This window comes from Spea bombifrons, chromosome 13 (assembly GCF_027358695.1).
Source record: "Spea bombifrons isolate aSpeBom1 chromosome 13, aSpeBom1.2.pri, whole genome shotgun sequence".
Classification (NCBI taxonomy): Eukaryota; Metazoa; Chordata; class Amphibia; order Anura; family Pelobatidae; genus Spea; species Spea bombifrons.
In genome coordinates this window covers 19,016,243-19,026,577 of record NC_071099.1, presented here as the reverse complement: position 1 = coordinate 19,026,577, position 10,335 = coordinate 19,016,243, and the positions used below count along the sequence as shown (strand labels likewise).

General features: G+C 45.6%; 2 protein-coding genes across 7 annotated transcripts in view; one reads left to right on the top strand and one right to left on the bottom strand.

Annotated features, from left to right (window-relative positions):
* The window catches only part of SNX11 (sorting nexin 11), a 7,177-nt gene extending 1,510 nt beyond the window's left edge, over positions 1 to 5,667 (bottom strand). Inside the window, exons 1-4 of the mRNA XM_053453141.1 lie at positions 5,564 to 5,667; positions 2,724 to 2,828; positions 1,278 to 1,364; positions 1,094 to 1,194 (exon numbers count right to left, since the gene is read on the bottom strand). Of these exons, the coding sequence (XP_053309116.1) occupies positions 1,094 to 1,194; positions 1,278 to 1,364; positions 2,724 to 2,759 (224 nt within the window). The 5' untranslated portion in view covers positions 2,760 to 2,828; positions 5,564 to 5,667. The remainder of the gene's footprint in view (positions 1 to 1,093; positions 1,195 to 1,277; positions 1,365 to 2,723; positions 2,829 to 5,563) is intronic.
* A 30-nt stretch (positions 5,668 to 5,697) lies between these two features.
* Positions 5,698 to 10,250, top strand: CBX1 (chromobox 1). 6 transcript variants are annotated; one of them, XM_053453131.1, is made up of 5 exons: positions 5,698 to 5,810; positions 8,239 to 8,412; positions 8,838 to 9,012; positions 9,176 to 9,270; positions 9,347 to 10,250. In XM_053453131.1, the coding sequence occupies exons 2-5, from the start codon at positions 8,273 to 8,275 to the stop codon at positions 9,489 to 9,491; spliced, it is 555 nt and encodes a 184-aa protein (XP_053309106.1). In that variant the 5' UTR covers positions 5,698 to 5,810; positions 8,239 to 8,272; the 3' UTR covers positions 9,492 to 10,250. The 6 variants fall into 6 exon arrangements, with proteins under 6 accessions (XP_053309106.1, XP_053309107.1, XP_053309104.1 ...); XM_053453132.1 differs by having other exon boundaries at positions 5,703 to 5,805; XM_053453129.1 differs by lacking the exon at positions 5,698 to 5,810 and adding an exon at positions 5,919 to 6,145.
* Positions 10,251 to 10,335: the final 85 nt, after the last annotated feature.

Here is a 10,335-nt window from a genome sequence, read left to right as displayed (position 1 = left end):
CAGGACTTGCTTTGCTTTATTAAGGTCTTGTGATAACTACAAAGTGCTATTATACGGTTGCCACTACTAAAGTTTAACTGAACTAAATTTATTGCAGAGGTTTACACCGCCCGTGAAAATCATTTGTTTTAGATGATACCAGGTGGCAAAACTAGCATTTCAATTTCCTATTCCGATATCTCCCCAATACATACAAACACAGTGTGCAAATATAGGGTAAGTAACCTGATATAAAGGGAGAAATAATTTAATTCTTGCGAACAGAAAAATAACTGCCCCATACAAAGACAACATGGATATGACTGCTTCCAGTGGTGTACATGTGATGCTGGTTACCAATATGAACATACTGGTTCGGTATTCAGAATCCTTAAAGGCAAAAACAAGTGAATCTGTCCCCAAACAAGATTTCCAAATTATTACCACCAAAACATGAAGGGAAAAAAATTAGGTTGGTGTAACGGGCTCAGACTAGGTGCTTAAAACTTAAAGGGACACTTCAGCCATTATGAGCACCGTAACAGATAGGATAGCTGCACGTACCCCTTTCCCTTTACATGTTCACCCTTTTGCAAATGAATGGGTGGATTCTGCAGAATCCCCCCCCCATGCGCATGTACCCCTTTCCCTAACCACGCTAAGTGCCATGCAGGAGAACACATCTCCCTGCACACAATATACTTATTGCTGGTTGGCACCAGAGCCGGCTCGGACTCGGTTAAGACCTCAGCACATGTGTGAAAAGAAGTCCTTTTCTCCCACAGACTGGCTGCCGACGAGTGGTAGCAATAAAAAGGAGTATGGCAACTGCAGCAGCAGGACTGCATCTTCTATGTGCTTTTTTGTTTGGTTTTCTTGTTTTGGAAGAATGCATATTCAAGTACTCAGAGTAATTTAATATGAATACTTATACAGTGGGGCTGTCATTTAACTTTGTCATTGTTAGATTATTATAACTGTGCCACTATATAACAAGTTGAATACATGATTTGTTGCATTAAGAGAGTTAAGTGGCTTACCTACAGAACCACCATTTTTACACACAGGCCACCTCAAAGTTCTTAAACGCTTAGCAAACCCACAAGTAACTCACACTAAGCCGGCGTTTTTCTGAAGCTGCTTCCTTAACCATGCGAACTCCCGATAACGTCTCCTCACACAAGAGGTCTTGGCAGTAAAAGCCTTGCTGTTTGTCTGAAAATGTAAAAATAGAGTTGTTACAACGAACGGTCTCCTCGGCTTTGCATAATTTCATGCCAGGCACGGGTTGCACTCACATGGAGAAAGATTTTATAATCCACGTAGGAGGTCCACGATCCTTCATTCTGCAGCCTGGGATCCTGCACACGGATAGTGATAAACTCCTGCAAACAAATGTAAAGATGGATCACAAACAAATAGACGAAGAACCACCAATCAGCATATTAAATTAATAGAGGTGGAAAAAAAGAGAGAGAGCTACTCCATGGAAGAAAATGTTGGACATTTTGAGACCATCTTGGGGTCAGACTCGATATTTCAGAACACACCTACATGTAATATTAGAATGTATAGGAAAAGTCATCACAAATGGCAACCATTCTCTACATTCTAATTTTATATTTATTTTTTTCTCTCAAAAAGGTAATTTTAATTAAAGCATTGAGGGTCTTGATTTTGGTTGTATTTATTACACCGATCAGCTATAACAATATGACCACCTGCCTAATATTGTGTAGATCGACAAAACAGTCACGGATCGGACTTGTTTGTCCAGCGCATCCCACAGATGATCGATTGGATTGAGATCTGGGGAATTTGGAGGCCAAGTCAACACCTTGAACTTGTTGTTGTGTTCCTCAAACCATTCATGAACCACTTTTCCTTTGAAAGAGGTCAATGCCATCAGGAAATGAATGGGTGTACATGGTCTGCAACAACGTTTAGGTAGGCCATACATGTCACAGTAACATCCACATGAATGGCAGGTACAAAGGTTTCCCAGCAGAACACAGGCCAAAGCATCACACCGCCTCCGACGGCTTGCCTTCTTCCCATAGTGCATCCTGGTGCCATGTGTTCTCCACATAATGTGAAAGAAAGTGTGATTTATCAGACCAGGCCACCTTCTTCCATTGTTCCATAGTCCAGTTCTTATGCTTGCATGCCCATTGTAGGCACTTTCGGCACTGGACAGGGGTCAGCATGGGCACCCTTACTGGTCTGCGGCTACGCAGCCCTATACACAACAAACTGCATCAGAATCAGCATTAGTTTTCTCAGCCATTTGAGCTACAGCAGCTCATTTGTTAGATTTGGCCACACAAGCCAGCCTTCGCCCCCCACGTGCATCAATAAGCCCTGGCCGCCCAGTACGCCTAGAGCTGCAGTTTTGGAGATGCTCTGACCCAGTCGTCTCACAATCGCAATGTGGCCCTTATCAGAGTTGCTCAGATCCTTACAGTTGCCCATTTTTCCTGCTTCTATCAACTTTGAGAACTAAGCGTTCACTCGCTGCCTAATATATCCCACCCAGTGACAGGAGCCATGATAACAACATTATCCGCGTTATTCACTTCACTGGTCAGTGGTCATAATGTTATGGCTGATCGGTGAAAATTGAATTACTCAGGACATATCACACCACATACTAACAAGAATTGATGCTCATAAAACAATAGTATGGCATTAGTCACCAAACCAATAATCATGGAGCTTAGACAGGCCCAGACTTGAATATGTACCTGCTCCGTTAAAGGTGAGGTCATTTCAGCCGTCATGTCTCGTTTTAATCAGCACATTCTTAACACCAGCACTGTTAGTCTTCCTTTGTTTTCATGTTAGAAATTCTGTGAAGTTAAACATATGACATGAACACACATTACCAAATACATAGAAGAAGGCAAGCAATTTACGGCACAAATCACAAGAGGTAGGTAGTTATAGCTCCTGAAACCTCCTAAAAATATTGGAGCATTACATTTTATGTTAGTTTATAAAGCTCTCGGTGAATGCATACTTTCCTAAAACTAAGCTGGCTTACTAATGCTATATAAAAAACACATTTTGTGACCAAAAAGTACGTAAACAGAACTCTTAGTTATTGAGTTACTGGGTTTCAGTGATACCCGTTACTTACAGGTGTATAAAATCAAGCACATAGGCAGCCGTCTAGACACACACTGGCAGAAGAATGGGCCGCACTGAAGAGCTCAGTGACTTTAAACATAGCATCTATAGCGATAGTGTCTACTGATGGAGAAGGGGCTATTTTTCAGTTTTTGGGTCCCTTACTTCCAGTGAAGCATAATGTTAATGATTCAGCATCCCAAGACATCTTGGACAATACTATTCTTCCAACTATGTTGGCACAGTTTGGGGAAGACCCTTTTCTATTCCATTAGTAATGTGCCCCTGCGCACAAAGCAAGGTCCATAAAGACGGCCGGATGAGTTTGGAAGAACTGGACCGGCCGCACCGAGCCCTGACCTCAACCCAACTGAACATCTTCGGGATGAATTGGAACGCTGATTGCAAGCCGGACCTCGTCCAGTGCCTGACTTCACAAATGCTTTTTTGGCTGAATGGGCACAAATCCCACAGACGCATTTTCATTATCGATTAGTTGTCAACGATTTTCATTATCGATTAGTTGAATCCATTTATAAAATCCTCTCCTTCTATAATCCGACCTCAAATAGAGATCAGATTATAACACTAGAATCCAGATCCCCCGCAGCACTGCAGGAGACCTGGATACTCTCTGCCACCCGGTGAGGGTCTGTGCAAAACGCGCAGACATCATCCGTTTCTCCTCTCCACTTCTGCTGGGGCTTCTATTACTGAACCCGGCGTCACGTGACCTTCCGGTGCGGCTTCCATCATGGAAGCCCCAACGGAAGTGGAGGGGAGAAGCGGCTGTCTGCGCGCATCACACAGACCCCTACCGACTGCCAGAGAGGATCTAGGTCTCCCGCAGCGCTGCAGGGGATTTGGATTTTAGTGCGCAATGTGCGCAACCTCCGCTACTTCCCTTCACTTCCACCTGCCCCACCAGGGGTTAATACATCAACAGAAGAAAAACAGGACAAATAAGCACCACTGAGTAAGCTAAGCCTGGAGTATTATCTTTATTTTTACGCTCATTAGCCCCGTGTTTCTTCTGTTGATATATTAACCCCTGGTGGGGCAGGTAGAATTTTATCAGGATCTATTAATTATGTGCATTCTTTAATTTGTGTTTTATATTTTTTGATTGCTTTAATATTTGATTTATTGTTTATATTGTCCATATATTTATATATATTTATATTGTATTGTGTATTATCTTTTTTTTTGTCTATTTATTAAAGCATATATTTTTATACCTATTTTAGAGACGTCAGTTTTTCTTATATCAGGGGTGGGAATAAGACATATCGGGGGGCACAGTGGCATGAAGGGGCTATAAGGCATATCAGGGGGCACAGTGGCATAAAGGGGCTATAAGGCATATCAGGAGGCACAGTGGCATAAAGGGGCTATAAGGCATATCAGGGGGCACAGTGACATATCAATGGCTATAAGGAATATAGGGGGGTATAAGGCATTTTAGGGAACAGAGTGGCATATCAGTGGCATATAGGGGGCTATAAGGCATCTCGGGGGTATAAGGGGCACAGTCAGCGGGTAGTCCTGGCCGCGTCCAGGGTGGGCTCCAGGTAGCCCATAAGTACACAAACCAGAGCAAAACATTCCACACACTGTATGTTCATATATTGTTTAACCCACCGCTACATGGACTCGCCAAAACTGGGCTACTTTGACATAGTGGTGGGTAAGCAATATATGACCGTATAATGTGACGGAACCCCCAGTATTCATGTCTCAGGTGTTTTTTATAAGATATTTACTGGGAATGCGCTGGATTTTTACTAAGTGTCATTTAAAGCAATTATACTAAAACTACCCAAATATACAACATGCAGGTGGATTTAATACAGGAGTCTGGGAACGCGGCATCCAGCACAGAACCCCATTAGTTATATCGTCTCCTAACAGGAACACGGAGGCAAACACAAGCCAAAACATATAGCCAAAACTCAAACACCAGCAGGGATATAGCTATATCTTACGGGGCAGGAGCAGGGGCCACACCAGGCAGAGCAGGGGCCACACCAGGCAGAGCAGGGGAACGGCAAGGGGCAGAGCAGGGGAACGGCAAGGGGCAGGGCAGGGGAACGGCAAGGGGCAGGGCAGGGGAACGGCAAGGGGCACGGCAGGGGAACGGCAAGGGGCACGGCAGGGGAACGGCAGGGGAACGGCAGGGGGCACGGCAGGGGAACGGCAGGGGGCACGGCAGGGGAACGGCAGGGGGCACGGCAAGGGGCACGGCAGGGGGCACGGCAAGGGGGCACGGCAGGGGAACGGCAAGGGGCACAGCAGGGGAACGGCAAGGGGCACAGCAGGGGAACGGCAAGGGGCACAGCAGGGGAACGGCAAGGGGCACAGCAGGGGAACGGCAAGGGGCACAGCAGGGGCACCCAATGTTCTAACTCACTTCGGGTATTACGAGGGCAGGTAAGGGCTTAATGTTCTCACTCACATGATACCGGCAGCGGCAATAATCCCATTCGCAGTGTTCTAACCTACACCCAAATCACCACGGCAGTACCCCACAGATAGTCCCTGATTCTTGGCTGTTCTCTCTGCTGTAAAGCCAATCACTTCCGGGTTACCCGCGCTGGTGCTCACGGGAAGCTGCGTTCTCAGATACCACAAAACGCGTCGGCTGGATTATAACGGAGATTTCGCTCCTCGTTCACTAGCACTCGGTTCCCTACATTGGTGAGGTATTTGCGCAATCACGTCGCTGGTACCTCTTATTATCTCGCTCACCCCACAGCAGAACTCGCCGCCTTACCGTCCTTTGTGTAGCACTGGCATTCTTTACGGCATTAGAACTACAGCTCCCGTGATTCTTCGCCTGTTTGTCCTTGCGCGTGCGCACTCGCCAGATTCGGTGGCGGCAGAGGAGCTCCTTTTGTTTGGTAGGCGCCAGATACCTGAGAACCGAACCGAGTCCTGCGAGAAGAGATCCCAGCCCGAACTGCATGCACGAGGCGTAGATCTGCACCCGGAGTAATCCCGCGTAGGTTTGCATTGCGAATCCGACATAGATTTGCAGGTATATAATCAGACGGTAGACGGGCCCGGGAGCCGCCTGGGACCAACCCAGAGGGCGATTGTAGAGGAAGGTGAGAGTCCAGGATCGCTGCCCCGAGCCCGGGTGCCTGGGCAGATCGCTGCGCTCAGCTTACATGCAGAGCGAGGGGGACCCGCACCGAATGCCTGCAGTGCAGTGTGAGGATAACGTGCATCGTTTGCGGCTGGTAACTTCCCCGGCGCATACTTATGATCCGGGTACATGCGGGAGCGAAAAGGCAAAGGCTTGGGGAAAAAAGTTAACTTTTGGCGCCTAAAGTTTTTTTCCTATATTTTTTATTGATCTCTAAAGAAGGCGAGTTCGGGACAGACTCCTGCTTGGAGTCCATTTCATTTATACAAAGAATCCAAACGTATCCCGCGGCCTCGTCTTCCATACGCTGGACGCGGGCCCATGGATTCTTCTGCCCCGGTAGGGGTGGGCTGTTTATTTGCGGCGTGGAATGTCCCGGATCTGAGCTTTTTCTTCCTGTGCATCCTCATCATCCTCAGTACTTCAGCCTCTAATTAAAAATGTTGTGTCAAATCATTTTTTTCTAGAAAATTCCCTTTGCTCCTTTGGCCCACGCGTGGCCCCCTGGATAAATAGTGGGAAAATCAGAGATGCATCTAAGGGGCAACTCATTTTTTAAGTAGTTTGATGAAGATTCCTGAGGTTTGACGTTTCGCCACATTTATTATTATTATGATAATAGATTTCAAAATATTTTGGTTTCAATTTAAAACAAAGTTTCTACACAATGTTTTCATTGTGTGTTTGTTCTGGTATCTCTTGGTCAAACCCACTGACTCCTTACCAATGCTAACGGAATGTCTCGGTCTTAACCACCCAGAGATCGTCTGACTTATGAAAGTCCACAGAGGAAAAGGTTTCGTTGGATTAGCAGGACTTCATTAGCATTGCCGTAAAGTATCAGCTCGGTGTGGTGTATATCTGTTGCGAAAGTCGCAAGTAGTACATCCACCGCTTCTGCAGGGGGGCTGTTCCATTTATCTACCACCCTGTCAGTAAAGTAAAACTATCTTACGTTACAGTGAAGCCAGCGAGACTCTTAGATAAGACCTTGTTCTAGCATTTCTCCTCTGTTTGAGAAGCTGGTTCTCATGACCTTGAAGGTTCTTAGAGATTGAAACGCTGCACCTGATTGGCTCAGGCATGACATTTGCGTGGTCACCGGGTGTCCTTACATGAGCCGCGTGTTGTCGAGGAAATCGCATATTCTATTTATGACAATAATTGCGTAGGGCGAGCGTCAGCTTAGCCTAGTAACGCCTCTCAGCGTCTAAAGTCTGGCTTGGAGAGGCCATGCTCAGCGAGACTCATTGCTAGACACCCCAGGGACCAGGGACTTGAGTCTGTTTAGGACCAGGGACTTGAGTCTGTTTAGGACCAGGGACTTGAGTCTGTTTAGGACCAGGGACTTGAGTCTGTTTAGGACCAGGGACTTGAGTCTGTTTAGGACCAGGGACTTGAGTCTGTTTAGGACCAGGGACTTGAGTCTGTTTAGGACCAGGGACTTGAGTCTGTTTAGGACCAGGGACTTGCGTCTGTTTAGGACCAGGGACTTGCGTCTGTTTAGGACCAGGGACTTGCGTCTGTTTAGGACCAGGGACTTGCGTCTGTTTAGGACCAGGGACTTGCGTCTGTGTTCTGTTTTGTAAACTTGTATAAGACCCTTCCTCACTCACTATATGGAAGAATAATAACTACTTACTAGCAACCGGGGAGTCGAACCAAGTTAGTTTACTGACTTCTATGCATGTGTTATAAATGTCTACCTTGTTGAGTTTCTTGTGGAAAATGACCTAGGTGCCAAGGCAAGTCCAGAGCTTTTCTAGAAGAAATCTAGTCTGGGTTGGTTCTCCGTATTGAATTAAGAAGTAAAATGATTCTATTCGTCTGCAGTTTAGTAAAAGAAAACTTGAATAAACTTTTTAAGCGTCAGCTGCTGGATCTCTTGTGCCGGTGACCCGTGGGGCAGCAGCCTGTTTGTACGATCGCATTCCCACAGTCTCCTCTGACTATGTGAGCCGTTCTTCTCGTTCTGCCTGCAGGGTGGTAACTCAAGCAGATAAACTGGCGGCCTCAATGGGAAAAAAGCAAAACAAGAAAAAAATGGAAGAAGTTGTGGATGAGGAAGAGGAAGAATACGTGGTGGAGAAAGTCTTAGACCGACGGGTGGTCAAAGGGAAGGTAGAATACCTGCTGAAATGGAAAGGTTTTTCTGAGTAAGTGCTTGTCACTCATCACATGTATGTTGGCCTTCATAGCCTGTCATTCCTATGTAATGTTAGAGACTATCCGTGTTAAACATAAATACAGAATAAGCATAGGAGGGTCTTTTTGTTCAACCCTGTAGACCATAGCTTGCTGATTGCTCTGCCATAGTAGACTGTAATGTATAGGTAAATATGGCATGTACGTAGGAGCACACGCATACAATTATTTGGATTCATGAGCTGGGAAGCCAACCCCCCCCCCTTCAAAAGTATTTCCAATGGCCCTTGTACCTACTCTTTAAATATTTGACCGTGATTGAAACATTGCCCGGTGCAGAAGACACTAACACTTCCAACTTTAAAGATTCAGGTATCTTGAATTAGGTGTCTTGTTGGGATGGAGAGCGGTTGTAAATGTCTCTTGGTTTTTGCAGTGAAGACAACACCTGGGAGCCGGAGGAGAACCTCGACTGCCCTGATTTAATTGCCGAGTTCCTTCAGTCGCAGAAAGCTGCGCACGAGGCCGAGAAATCAGAGGGTAGCAAACGCAAAGGGGATTCAGACAGTGAGGTCGGGGAGGAGAGCAAGCCAAAGAAAAAGAAAGAAGAGGTAAGACCCTTTCTAGGATGTGTTACCAGGGTTTTAGTCTTTAAGGATCAGAAATGTGAAAGATATGAATGTATCTGTTTATAAAAGGAGAACATGAGGCCAGACTTTGGAAACGAGAGATTAAGGTGACCGCATAACCTGACGGTATTGATGTCTCTTTCAGGCAGAGAAGCCGCGTGGATTTGCCAGGGGTTTGGAACCAGAGAGAATTATTGGAGCCACTGACTCCAGTGGAGAGTTGATGTTCCTGATGAAGTGGTGAGAGCGGTTTTATGTTGACCGTTCTGTGTTACTATGACGACCTTTGCGCAAACGCATCTGTTTGTTCTTTCAGGAAAAACTCAGATGAAGCGGACCTTGTCCCAGCCAAGGAAGCCAACGTGAAATGCCCCCAGGTTGTGATCTCTTTCTATGAGGAAAGACTGACATGGCACTCTTACCCTTCGGAAGATGATGACAAGAAAGAAGAGAAGAACTAAGTGCCCTGCACAAACTATTAAACACCGACCTCAGAGGGTGGGTGAGATTTATACTCTTGTTACTCCACGACAGGACGGGGAGAGGTCCTGCAGGATTCAGTCTGTCCTGCAGCCCTGGTCAGTATTTTCCATTTAAAAAAAAAAAAGTTTTTAGCTTTCTGTCTGGTGGAACGTAGCGCAGGAGACACTGCACCCTACAAGCTTCTCCTCCTCCTTCCAAATAGTGTTATAAACTGCATTTTTACCGAGTAGCATGTAATGTTTGGCTATTAGTGATGTCTGTTAAAAAGACGTTGGTCACTGGGGTGGGAGGGATGGGGGGAAAAAGTTTTTTTTATTTTATATTTTAATCCTGGAAAGAAGAAAAAATATTGCCAACAGTCAAGGACCCTGCAGCAAATCTACTGCTGGCAGTTCAATCTCTGGGTCTTTACTGTGGGGGACCAGATCGGTCGAGAAAAGAGGTTTGCTCCCCATTCCTTGGTTCTTCAGGCAGAAACATGGAGCAGGTGTTCTGTTTGTGGGGTTTTTTTTTTTTAAACAATTCCCTGTCTTGAACTCTTTTAGACCTTTGCGCCCGGTTACCTGGTCTGGGATCACCTATAGAGTCATTGTATAAATTGTCTAATTTTTAATACTTTTTTTTCTTGTTTTTAACGCATGTGTCTAGGGTTCTGTGAAACTTTGTTTAAATGTAAAGTAAATCTTAGGCAACATTTTGTCAGTCCGTCGTCGTAATAAAACTTCTAGATTTCTAAATCATTGTTGGTCATTTCTCATAATTCTGTTGTTGCGGACCACAATTTTTGTTGTCTACAACTCATTAAAGGACGGCATTGCTTTG

Bases quoted from the DNA above. Each gene is read 5' to 3' on its own strand.
- CBX1 (XM_053453127.1), top strand. From the start codon at position 6,279: ATGCAGAGCGAGGGGGACCCGCACCGAATGCCTGCAGTGCAGTGTGAG. The intron at 9,013-9,175 runs GTAAGACCCTTT...TGTCTCTTTCAG, and splicing joins CAAAGAAAAAGAAAGAAGAG to GCAGAGAAGCCGCGTGGATT. The intron at 9,271-9,346 runs GTGAGAGCGGTT...TTGTTCTTTCAG, and splicing joins TTGATGTTCCTGATGAAGTG to GAAAAACTCAGATGAAGCGG.